At 47.8% G+C, this 11,511-nt stretch overlaps 1 protein-coding gene across 1 annotated transcript; it reads right to left on the bottom strand.

Moving 5' to 3' along the window:
• Positions 1–7,289: 7,289 nt before the first annotated feature.
• LOC119461294 (adult-specific rigid cuticular protein 15.7) lies at positions 7,290–10,465 on the bottom strand. Its single transcript, XM_049672370.1, has 3 exons — positions 10,364–10,465; positions 8,669–8,818; positions 7,290–8,143 (listed from the first exon to the last, which is right to left on the bottom strand). The coding sequence occupies exons 1-3, from the start codon at positions 10,436–10,438 to the stop codon at positions 7,658–7,660; spliced, it is 711 nt and encodes a 236-aa protein (XP_049528327.1). The 5' UTR covers positions 10,439–10,465; the 3' UTR covers positions 7,290–7,657.
• Between the last annotated feature and the right edge of the window lie 1,046 nt (positions 10,466–11,511).

The raw sequence follows: 11,511 nt of genomic DNA, 5'->3' as shown, positions 1-11,511 counted from the left end.
GTCCCTCCTCGGCTGCTCCTAAATTCTCAGTTGCAGTGGTACGTGGATCAGTATCTCTCATTTCTTTTTTTAGTATGTTTTTTTTTTGCATCCATATATTTTCAATTCCTGAAAGTCACTTCGCATTGCTATAAATCGAACTTAGTTATACAGAGTTGTGCCTGACTCTGGGAATATTCGCACCCATGCATACACCACAAGGATATAGCCATGAGTGGAAAGGACATTTCATAATCTTCTCTCGGCATGCGTCAAAGTTCGCAAAAATAGTTACGCTCCATCAAATTTGCCTTGCTCTAGTGCAGTAGTTACAGAGTAGTCCGCTTTAGAGAAAACACATCATTATTATTCAGTTCAAGTTAACGTTAATATTTTTTGCAGTTAATAATAGTGAAGAAGTGCCAAATATGACGAGGTAAGTGTGTACCCATTACTAAGTGCATATTCCACGCATATTGAGGCACATTTAAGCTGATGCGATTGGCTGAACACTATCTATTAACTAGGGCGCTCGCTTCAAAAGCAACTTTCACTGCTCATGCTTGGTTCAGTAACGCACATATTTACAAAACAAACCCCCTACTCTTTCTCAGTGCATGAACTGTAGTGAAAGTAGGGCGACATAAAAAGCAAACATGTAGCAAACTTTCTCACTCAACATTCGAGCTTAAAAATGGGGTGGATAAATGGGCCGCGCTTGACGCGTCACGTCCTAGTTTGTTTCTGTTGCTAGCAGCGACCGCAAAGCGTGTCGCCCCGCATTGAGACGTCAACGTCTTTGGTTTATTATTTTTTTGTGTCGTTTCGCTATCTTTTTGATGCGCACCGCTGTAAGTTGTAGGAATGTTCCGCTTTCACACGGCCCATGTATTCTCTGAGGTCTGTTCTTAGCGTCGACCACTGTAATCAGGCGGCCTGCTGGTTTTCGGGCCGATCGCACAATAGCGCTCTGAAGCGCCGAATTCACTTACGAGTTGGTTCGCGTTGCGATTCTTTCCTTTTCTTCGCAAATGTCAAGCTCCATCGCTGCGAAGTGAAAGCTTTGGGAGTTCCGCCCGAAAGATTGCAACTCGTAGTCGCGTAAAGGTAAACGTCCGAAGAATGAATGACTGCCAGAAGCCATTTTGCATCTCAATCGTTTCCGCAATAACTACTTGGCCGGAGTCAATGGAATACGCAACCCCTATTGACCCAGAAGAAAACTATGTCTTCTTCCAAGTACCTTGGAGCGAAGTGAAACGCGAACGTCCTTACGTAACGGACTATGTGACCCAGCTAAGTTAGCCAAACTGTTCAAAAAAATATTAAAAAAAAACACGGTGCAAGACACATTTGTAAAACCTGTACCAATATTCGATGGCCAAAGGTGCCACGACCGAACATCGTAAGGTCTTCAGATCGCAACTTTCACCATTATTTTTTGGCTTTATTTTTTTTTTTTCGTTGAATAGCTTGGCTAATGCTAGCTAAGACACCCTACATAGATGCTGGTTTGTTATAGTACACGGCTTACACATAACAACGTTTAAGCTGGACCCCAAAAAGAGAACGAGTGTTAAATGCGTTCTGTCACCCACACACCTTATTACTTGTCCGCTTTTTATACGCCCCGAATGCACGAGTATCTGTATATAATAACAGAAAATCAGTAGTTGATAGCAAGTGTTCGGTGCTGACCACATTGCTCAGTTGCATTTAGCCGCTGTGATGCCTTCGCCTTGTATGTGTCGTTGCTATTAAGTATGTTATGCATCATCGATATGAAAGTAATTCTTACTGATCCTGTCATAGGCGTGGTTCTTCAAAACGAAATCCGCCATTCTATGTTTATTTAATCGGTGAAGTCACGAACGTCCAAGAGTCAGCTTACCTGCTTCGCATAAACTCCTTGCGCTTCACTGAGATGTTTACACACAAGTGGTTCTCAAAACCGGAAGTGCTAAAACCTATCTTCAAGAGGAGTATGGCCTGCACAGATTGGTATGCAGCCCGGTACTTGCAGCTGCACAATATTAATGTTGCGCCGGCGGGGAATCGTCTGTTGTCGCTGACAGTGCCAGAAAATGACAGTCCGCAACTACCAAAATGCACTAGCTAGGAACGTACTTTTTAAAATTTCTGATCACATCGAGAAACCCTAGTGTCCATGTATGCCGTAAACGTCCCCGTGGAATTTCCGTTCGCTGTAGATGCCACCCACATCAGGTCTCTATGGTCGAGATATAATTCAACTCGCATGCCGCACTTCTTTTCTGAATAAGAAGACGTATCGCGCTATACAGACGGTCATTGTCAGCAGAAAAGATAATGGGGCAGTGGTCACAACAGACGTACAAGCTGAAAACAGCTAGAGCACTAGATCACCTGCTGTGGTTTACGGACCGGCGGCACAGACCGTGATAGTGGCGTGCGCCGCCTGACAATTTTGTGTGCCGGTTTCAGTTTTCCTACTCACCTTCCTCCATTTCTATACCTCTTAATATTTTTCCTCTTCCCTTTATACGTGTAGCAAGCCAGACTGGTTTCTTATTAACCTGCCGGTCTTTCCTTTGTTTCAATCTGTCTGTCTATATCTGTCTATATCTATATCCAACCTCCGGGTCCTCCAGTCTGTGCAAGCTCAAGCTCTGAGAATATGTCTTGGCCTTCCCAGGTGTGCATCCACGGCAGCAACAATAGCCATCGCGCATGATCACCCCATCACTACGTACATTCAAGTCGATGCTTTAAGGATGCACATCCGGCACTTCGCCCGACTTCCATCGCATCATCTCGCCTCCCTTCCTGCCACTCGACCTCGTTCAGCGTTTAGCAGGATTATTGCCGCCAGCCATGGAACTTTACCGTCGAACTTCACGCCTGCAGCACGACCATCTCTACCACTGTGGTGCTTGCATCCAATCCAAGCCCTTCTTGTAATTCCCGGTATCAGAAAGAAAACGGACATGTCGTCATTCGCCCTCAAACAAACCGTTCTTTCATTCATGCAAGAAAAGCACAGAGAACGCACCCACGTTTTCACGGATGGTTCTGTCTCCTCCAAAAGTTCAGCTGGAGCAGTGGTAATTCCCGTAAAATCTGTCACCATCCAATTCAAGACGTCTCACATTACATCATCGACGGCTGCAGAACTCGCAGCTATCCGTGCTGCTCTGGAATTTATTGGCCCCAAATCGTCACAGTCATGGTCCATCTTTTGTGACTCGAAGGCAGCTCTCCAGTGCCTGCTGTCCCCTTTCAACCACGGACCTAACGCACAATTAGTAGCAGACATCCGACTACTTCACCATCACGCAACCGACAAGGGGCACAACATGATCTACCAGTGGATACCAGGTCACTGCGGAATTTCGGGAAATCACAGTGCGGATGACGCTGCCCGATCGGCCCACGATGGTGCCCCTATTGTATCCATACCACTGTCGAGAACAGACGCAGCCACAAAACTTCGTTCCCTCGCACGCGAGCTTACGCAGACTCTGTGGAACACCAGTGACTTCAGCAACGCACGCCTCCACAGATTGGATCCATGTCTGCAACTCCGTCTTCCACCAGGGTTACCACGAGCGGAAGCAACACTTCTGTGCCGCCTGTGGCTCGGCGTCGCATTCACGAACGCCTATTCCTTCCGCATTGGAATGGCTGACAGCCCTGCTTGCGACAACTGTGGCCGCGAGGAGACAATCAAGCACCTACTCTGTGACTGTCCCCGCTACAATGTGGCAAGAAAAGTGCTCGCGACTGCGCTTGAAAAACTGGACAATCGCCCCCTCACAGAAGAAAAAGTTTTAGGACACTGGTGTAGACGGACTTCGGCACTCAAGGCCTTAAGGGCTCTGCTGAAGTTTTTAAAGGCTTGTGAATTGTGCGACCGGCTTTGAACGTTGTAGCGCGTAGGGTCGCGTTATTGCGCAAATTTTCTTACTTCAATGTTTTTTTTTTCCTTCTATCATCTTCTATTCCCTTTGCCCCTTTCCCCAGTACAGGGTAGCAAGCCGGTATTCACACTGGCTAACCTCCTTGTCTTTCTTTCTCTTTCTCTCTCTCTCTATATATATCTGCGTAATAATAGATCAGCAAGCCCGCCACCTTGGGCTTTCAGAACGAGGTGCCCTCTTTCTCAGCTGTGTCGACCTTCGGTGTCTCGATGTTTCGATGTTTTGGGTGTCACACAACGGTCCGAAAGGCATTAATTGATGTATCAAAAAGCTTAAGAGGATTATGACATGACTTCGTGCAGAAGTTAGTGTTCCCAGAAGGAAAGAAGTTTATTGGTATAGGGGATCTCGCAGCCTACTGTTTGTGTTGCTGTATTAGTGTATACTTTCAGACGCGTAGGGGAACACAACTGCGTGCCCATGAAATCACTTTGCTGGTGGATAAACTATTGGCTTTGATGGCACAGATTAGCTCATCTATTGCAACATAACCAACAGGCAGGCTAGCGCTTATACAGAGCCTGTAGAAGTAATGTCTTTCATGTGCATGTTTACAAATAACTGGTCTACAGCCCCCCCCCCCCCCCCCCCTCACCCCAACTATGTGTGTAGTCTCCATCTTGTATTCACCAGTTATCGTTCTTTGTGGCACGTTCAGTAACATGCCATGGTGAGATGCAGTCGATGTTGCAATTACCGACTTATATTGCCACTCTAAATATATATGTAGCCACCACCATCACCGTGAACCCAATTACTACGCCTTACAAGAAACCACATTTACCATGTCAGCCTCATAAACTCTACTTCCCAACTGTTATATCGCTCTTCATACCTTTTAAAGCGAAGCTTTCTATGTCTCACTGATTCGTCCGTGAGCGCCGAAAAAGCACTCCAGGAAAGCCAACTTGCACAATGGGACTATCTGCGCATCTGCGCACACAATAGAACAGCGGTTGCGCATCAGCGCATACAGTAGAACGAAGGCGCACGACATGCGTATCGTAGAGCACTACAGTTTACATTCGCAGTTGTACCGATAAGAACAATAGGAACTGCAACGCCACGCTACCCAGACGAACTGTATATATCTCTATTGCATTACGCGCCTCACGCAATGCATTCCCGGCCATCACCAGGGGTAGGCCGCGGGTGCAGCGCACGACAGAAGAGGCTGCCGTACGCGAACTTAAGCGCGAGCGCGATCGTGCCCGTAAGGCCGACCCCGTGTATCGGCAATGGCAAAGCCTCTGACCGTCTACCACAGCGATTACAAGGCAATACCGCGCAAGTGTAGAGTCGTCCGTGAAAGTGTGGGTGTGTGCGTGTAATGAACAGGTACATGATCTAAAATAAAGGCTATGCAACTTAACAAAATGTGTCTTCATTCAACTTCAACGTTCAAAATATACTATCCTAAGCAAGCAGTCAAATCACATATGCATCGCATCGGGTCGCTCAGCATTTCATGGGTTCGTTGCGTGGTCGTTGGCCTTGGACTTTGACTTTATTCAGTTTTTCATGGGAAAAAGCTTCGCGTTCAACCACATTTCTTTAAGAAAGGGGCTTTACTTTGTTTTAACGGCGGAGGTTCTAAACAAAGTTAGACAAAGTAGACGAAAAGAGACAACAACTGAGACCGCTAGAATAACCTGCAGCGTTCAACCAAACTGATTGCTGACGAGTGACTTTATATAACCAAAGTGTAACGTATGTTATGTATGCATTACATTGCATAAGGCATCAAGACAATGTCCAGAAATTTTGGGCATAGTCCTTTCGGCTATCTGTCTAACTTCACCGCTAGTGCACCCATGTAACTAAGTTGGCAGCATTTTCAAATATTTACATTACATATGGCCGTGCAAATTTCAGCAATACTTAGTTCACCGCGTCGAGAAAGTACGCCCCTTTTTTAACGTGCGAATTTACGATACTTAGTCGTTATGTCTTTGCTGCGTCATATTACATTTTTGTTAGAGATTAAAACACTGCTATAACGCACCAGGAAGGTTACGAATAAGTGCCGTACATACGCATGTCATTTGATGGGCGAAGCCTCTCGACGTTGCTAATTGAAAGTTGTGGGAATTCGGATGACCTTTTAAAATGTAGTTGTGGAAATAGTTGCCCATTTAGTTACGCTGGTGCATTACGGTGAAGTTGTACTATGACCGCAGGGGAAATGTCTAAAATTTCTGCGTAAGAGTGAAGCAAAAGTACTGACAATCATACTTAACTAAGCTAAAATAATCTACCTTGCATGTTCAGTGAAACATCACTGTTTTCCCTATTTTTCTACAATTATACACGAGGCACCGGCAAAAACGTGAGTTCCTCCAGAAGTGTCGAATGCATCAGGAGCGTAGCTCACGAGATGCCACTAACGGGTGAAATGTATTACTTAAGCTTAAAATTGAACGATGGCTCACTATATTTGCAGGGAAAATTGATTATATCTAACAGAACTGCACACTTATGAGCTCATTGACGTGTTCGACTGAGTAACCCATTGTCATGCAAGACGGAGATACTCGGTAGCAGAATTGGCCAATTTTCCAAAATAATTTGATACCGATTCACTGCGCAAGAAAACTTAACTCCGAGTTATATTAACTGGAGAGTTAGAGGGCTAAAATGGACGCCGAATATTCATTGTGGAATAGGTGCTGAAATACAACCAGTGAATTTCGTCAAAGAATTAATGCCATAAGAATGGAAGTTTCTCTCATAAATGTAGGGAAAACACGGAGAATGTGAGAGATGGAATATTCAAGACGATGAGCAACACGAGAACAAGGTGAAATCAGGAGCCAACGTTTCGACAAGTGGATTTCTATTTTTCAAGGCGACATATGCTCGCCTTGAAAAAGACAAGTCCACTTGTCGAAACGTTGGCTCCTGCTTTCACCTTGTTCTCGCGTTGCTCATCGTCTCATATATGTAATTGCTTATCGTTTAGTTGACGCATTGCAACAGCGGTGGCCATCATCAAATATACCCCCTCTTCCGGATAAGATTTGTTTGAAGAATTTCTACCAGGCAATGCCGGCTGCCATACCGATGGGACCGCCGAATCCAAAAACGTGCTTGTACCATGGTTTGGTGTATGTTAGTGAAACCCTGGTGATCGACATAAACGTGGAGGCCCTCTCCTGCCATCCTGCATCATCTATTATAGGGAGTGTGTTTCTCTGGGGCGTTAAACCCCACAATTGCATTGCATGTAACGAGGTCGTTTTGGGGCACTGGGGCATTAATTTGACTTGTACGATTGCTTTGTGTTGGTGGACCTATACGCTGTTGCGAAAACATGAGATGCTGTGTCTTTGCTATAAGAAAAGAGAGCGGATGTTTCGGTCAACGAAAGAGACAACGTTTATTGAACAAGAAACACTCGAGCAGCTTTTGTACTGGGACACCTGGACGAAAAGCTGCAGAGAAGACCTGGAGGAAGGAAATAAATTAAAAGCGCAGGCGTACGAAGCAGCGACAGTGCGAAGGAGGAACATCACACTCAGTCCGGGGTATAGCAGTACGAAACACCTGCGTGGCGGCGAGCACGGACACAAAAGACAGAATCACAGTAGTGGCTGGACGACGCACAAAGGGACACGACAGACGAAGGACAAAGAGAAGAAGGTGCACAGAGGCGCGCGAGGTCTCAGTTTAGGACAGTCCTTGGGAAACTATACCACTCTACACAGGCAGTGCGAGGCTTAACCATGGTAACCATAGTGGCCGTAACCATGGGCTCCGTGGAAGACACCGTGGCCATAGCCGTACGCGCCGTGACCTCCGTAGCCTCCGTAGCCTCCGTAGCCTCCGTGACCTCCATAACCTCCGTGGCCTCCGTAGCCTCCGTATCCGTAGGGAGCGTGGGCATAGGCAGCCACAGGAACAGCGGCAGCGACGGCGACCTTAGCCACAGGGGCGGCGACTCCGTAGCCGGCGGCGGGAACGGCATGGCGGGCGTTGTAGGCAGCGGCGGCAGGGTGGGAGGCGGCGGTGCCGGGCTCGTTGGTGGAGATGTGGGCGCGGAAACCGTGGCCGTCGGCAACGTACTTGACAACGCGGACTCGGCCATCAGCGTCGGTCAGACCGTAGGAACCAACCTTGTTGCCCCAGGCGTCACCGGCTTCCTGGCGGAAAGAGCCGCCGCTGGTGTGGCCCTCCTTGTAGCCGAAATTGTAGTTGCCGGCAAGCTGCGATGACGAAATCGTGAGAATCACGGTCGTGACTGACTGTCTAGGAATAGACTTATCAGAAGTGATCGGACTATAATCCTTGGCATCAGTCTATCACGATTTAGGACGCGTTTGTCCCGTGGTAAAGCCCGGCCAGTGTGTTGCCCACAAATGCATAGTGCTTTCTATCTATCCCATGTGCGCAGCAGGAACTCAAAATTTCTTTTAGCAGTTTGGAGATAACGTGTTTGTCAGTGATTCCGTTGATTGTGTTAGTGCGTTCAATGCGAGTTTCGCGTTATTTTTGTTTCAGATTGCATGCTGGCTCGTGGCTAGTCTTGTACAAACACTTTCACGAAGTAGCTTTTTCTGCACCTGTGTCTAACCCCGACTTCGCCGATTTGTAGAACTTCTTTGTGCATGTCTCGAGGCAAAGAAGACGCCTGAACTTATGTTATAGCGAGATGCATAGTGTCTTCTATAGTTTAAGGATCTCAGCAAGGGCTTTATCAAGCAGTATCATAGCGAATTCACGTCACTCACATCCTGAGACCTGTGCTGAGAGGAGTGTCCAGCCTCGGCGACCTTGGCGACGACAGCATGGCCGTAGCCATGGCCGTATCCGTGGCCGTATCCGGCGTGGCCAACAAATCCGGCATTGGCAACCGCGAGAGCGGCGAGGAGGATGATGACCTGTCAGCAGGAAATCAAGAGAACGCAGCTAAGGAAAAGCTTGATCACTGATACTCTTCGATTGCAAAAGTACGCGCCCAAAAAGGTACTATTTTTTGTGACAATTTGACAATGTATTCCATGAGGAATTTCGCCGTCGTCACCTATTGCGATGGGTACTACGTATCGTCGCCACACACACCACATCATACCATGACTTCACCAAAGTGCCTTGGCCGAAGTGGGTCCAACCAAGAGTTTTCAGGTGCCCTCAGCTTGCGTTAACGCTTAATGCGTTTGTTTGTGGGAATCACTCTCTCAAACTTGTTCCATGCTTCTGCGCTTGCAAGGCGCCTTTCCACACACTTGATTTCGTCACGTTTGTCAGCAAAACACAAACTTGCAGCCACGGCCGTCGTAATTACAGCAAGGCCTTCCTTAGCAAGACCATTACATCGCAGGGCGACGACTGGACCATCGTTTTTGGGTGCTTTCACATACATATAATGACGATTGTTTATTCTCGCTGACAGGGCGTTTGTCAGTCTTCTCTGTGGACTCTCTCTTCTGAAGACTGTCGCTGACAGTGCTGCTGCTGAACAAACGAATTATTCGGGCACTTTTGCTTCGAAGCCCGACAAATACTAGTGATATATTTACACTTTCGCGCAGGCTTTCACTGACAGGTCAGCATGCCTTTGACGACAGTATCATTTGATAAACTAGATACTTCATATCCTGCAGCTTAGTTTTGTAGTAAGTGTTGTCCCCTGAAAGAAATTTGGAACGAGAAAGAAACGTGAGACCACCAAGCTTAAAAATTAGTTGGCATCTTCAGGTTTACACATAAAGCTGTTCCGCCGCTGGTGTGGAGTTAGCTTTAAAATAAATGTCAATGGCCTGTTACGATGAAGCGCGCAGATACATTTTCCATTTACACGTTTCGAGCCAAAGGTGAACAATAAGTCCTGTCAAAGGCCGTACAAATAGAGGAGTAGTAACACACTGGAAGACGTATATTATAAACTCGCCATATTCTGGAATGCAGTTTTGTGTATACAATTCATAAGCCCGGACCGACTATTCCTTGTCTTCTCCTCGTTTTCACTGGGACCACTGGTCACTTGGAGACTGCCTATCAGAAGAGAATATATGCTACTTCTGATAAAACAAACTTCTCGCGACCACTTTTATCGCATTCGTCTGCTTACTTGGTTAGTCTGCGGTTATTGCAATCAGCTACTCCCTTGGCAACTTCCTCGTGAGTGTCCGACGGAAGGTAATCGTTATAGTATCGGCTGCAAAACTCTGTTCTGCATGAGTACTTTGTTCAGCTAGACCTCACTATGAGTGATTCAGGAAGGACGGGGACAGTGCGGCAGGCTGGCGGGACAGGGCAAATCCTCATCCAATGGACATCACCCTAGAAGTGATAGTATGGTACTTGCTAGTTCCGTTCGCCTCCACCATTGTTACCGTCCGTGACGAGTCTGTTCGACATTGCACGGCCTCGCAAGAGGCGTTCACCGTTCTTGTCGAACACAAGCCTTGGTGTCGTCGGCTTACCTTCATAGTGAGTCCGGTATCCGCAATGGTCTGCAGCTGATCCCGTGATGACCGAGCAGAACACCACTGGCGCATTTATATACACCTCGCCCTGGTGGGTGCTCCAATTGTTTTCTCCAGCCACGCAAGAGGAAAGGGGGGGGGGGGGGGAGGTGGTGTGCGCACGTTCGGCCACGTGACTGGCGCATTATAATCGTCTCTGCGGCGACGACGTATTGTTGCCGCCGCGCTCGCTGATCGCAACAACCTTCTCGCGGACGTTTCAATGAGTCGTTGGTGCGCGGCGAAAATTGGCAAAGCGGTCTCTCAAGACGCCCGCCTGGAAGACAAAAAAGAACGAGGGACCGACGACCTGAAGAAAGAAAGAGAAAGAAGGAGACAGAATCCGACTTGTTTGAGGCTATGCACATGGAGAGGGTGTGTGCGAGGGTGGCCAATTTGAAGGGAGTTGCCCCGCTTGCGACGAACGTCCGACGGTTCGTACAGGGCCAGCCGATGTGTTCGAACTATGCGCAGCTAGATTCCGGAGCTTGATGGCAGCGGAGAAGGAAGGGAAACCGCTGAAACAAACAGCCGGACAGGGCTCTCGGAACCGTTGTTATTTCAATAAAAGAGAACGCCCGATGAAAGCATGCAGGGTCACGCCAGGCCAGCGGCCGAACGGGTGTTGTCACGCCGAATAACAGTGTATGTGCGTGCGTAATTTTGACACTTGCCGATCGACCGCCACGTAACTGCGCCTTTTCCCCAGTACTCTGGCGTTCTGCAGTGCCGCCGGCGCCGGGGACTAATTGGGCACGTGTCTCGCGGGGTTGATCGAATTGTGTAGTGTTTGCATTTGTTTTTTCTTTTACTTTCTTTGTCTCGTCCTTCCGCTCTCTTTACGCGATTGAGGCTTTTCTGTTGCGTGCGTTCAGCATTCACCTCCCCCCTCCCCCCCCCCCCCAAAAAAAAAAAAATCGCTGTGCTTGCCCATGAGCGAGCGCCACACGTTTGTCCACTGCCATCGCGATAACCTCTTCGGCGAGCCAGGGCTGCCGTCGGTTGCCAGATTTCGCTCCGATCCCGAAGTGCCCCAGGAGCTAGGAAAACAAAATCCCCACAAGATAAACCTATTTAGGACTTCCTTGGCCTTCTCCTGCGGAGGA

The sequence above is a fragment of the Dermacentor silvarum genome, chromosome 8 (assembly GCF_013339745.2).
Source record: "Dermacentor silvarum isolate Dsil-2018 chromosome 8, BIME_Dsil_1.4, whole genome shotgun sequence".
Lineage (NCBI taxonomy): Eukaryota > Metazoa > Arthropoda > Arachnida > Ixodida > Ixodidae > Dermacentor > Dermacentor silvarum.
The sequence above is the reverse complement of the archived record's forward strand: the minus strand, read 5'-3'. Positions and strand labels throughout refer to the sequence as shown.

Excerpts from the sequence above, each read along its gene's own strand:
- LOC119461294 (XM_049672370.1), bottom strand. The coding sequence starts at position 10,438 with ATGCGCCAGTGGTGTTCTGCTCGGTCATCACGGGATCAGCTGCAGACC. Across the intron at positions 8,819-10,363 it reads ATACCGGACTCACTATGAAG|GTCATCATCCTCCTCGCCGC; the intron begins GTAAGCCGACGA and ends TCCTGCTGACAG. Across the intron at positions 8,144-8,668 it reads CTCAGCACAGGTCTCAGGAT|CTTGCCGGCAACTACAATTT; the intron begins GTGAGTGACGTG and ends TCGTCATCGCAG.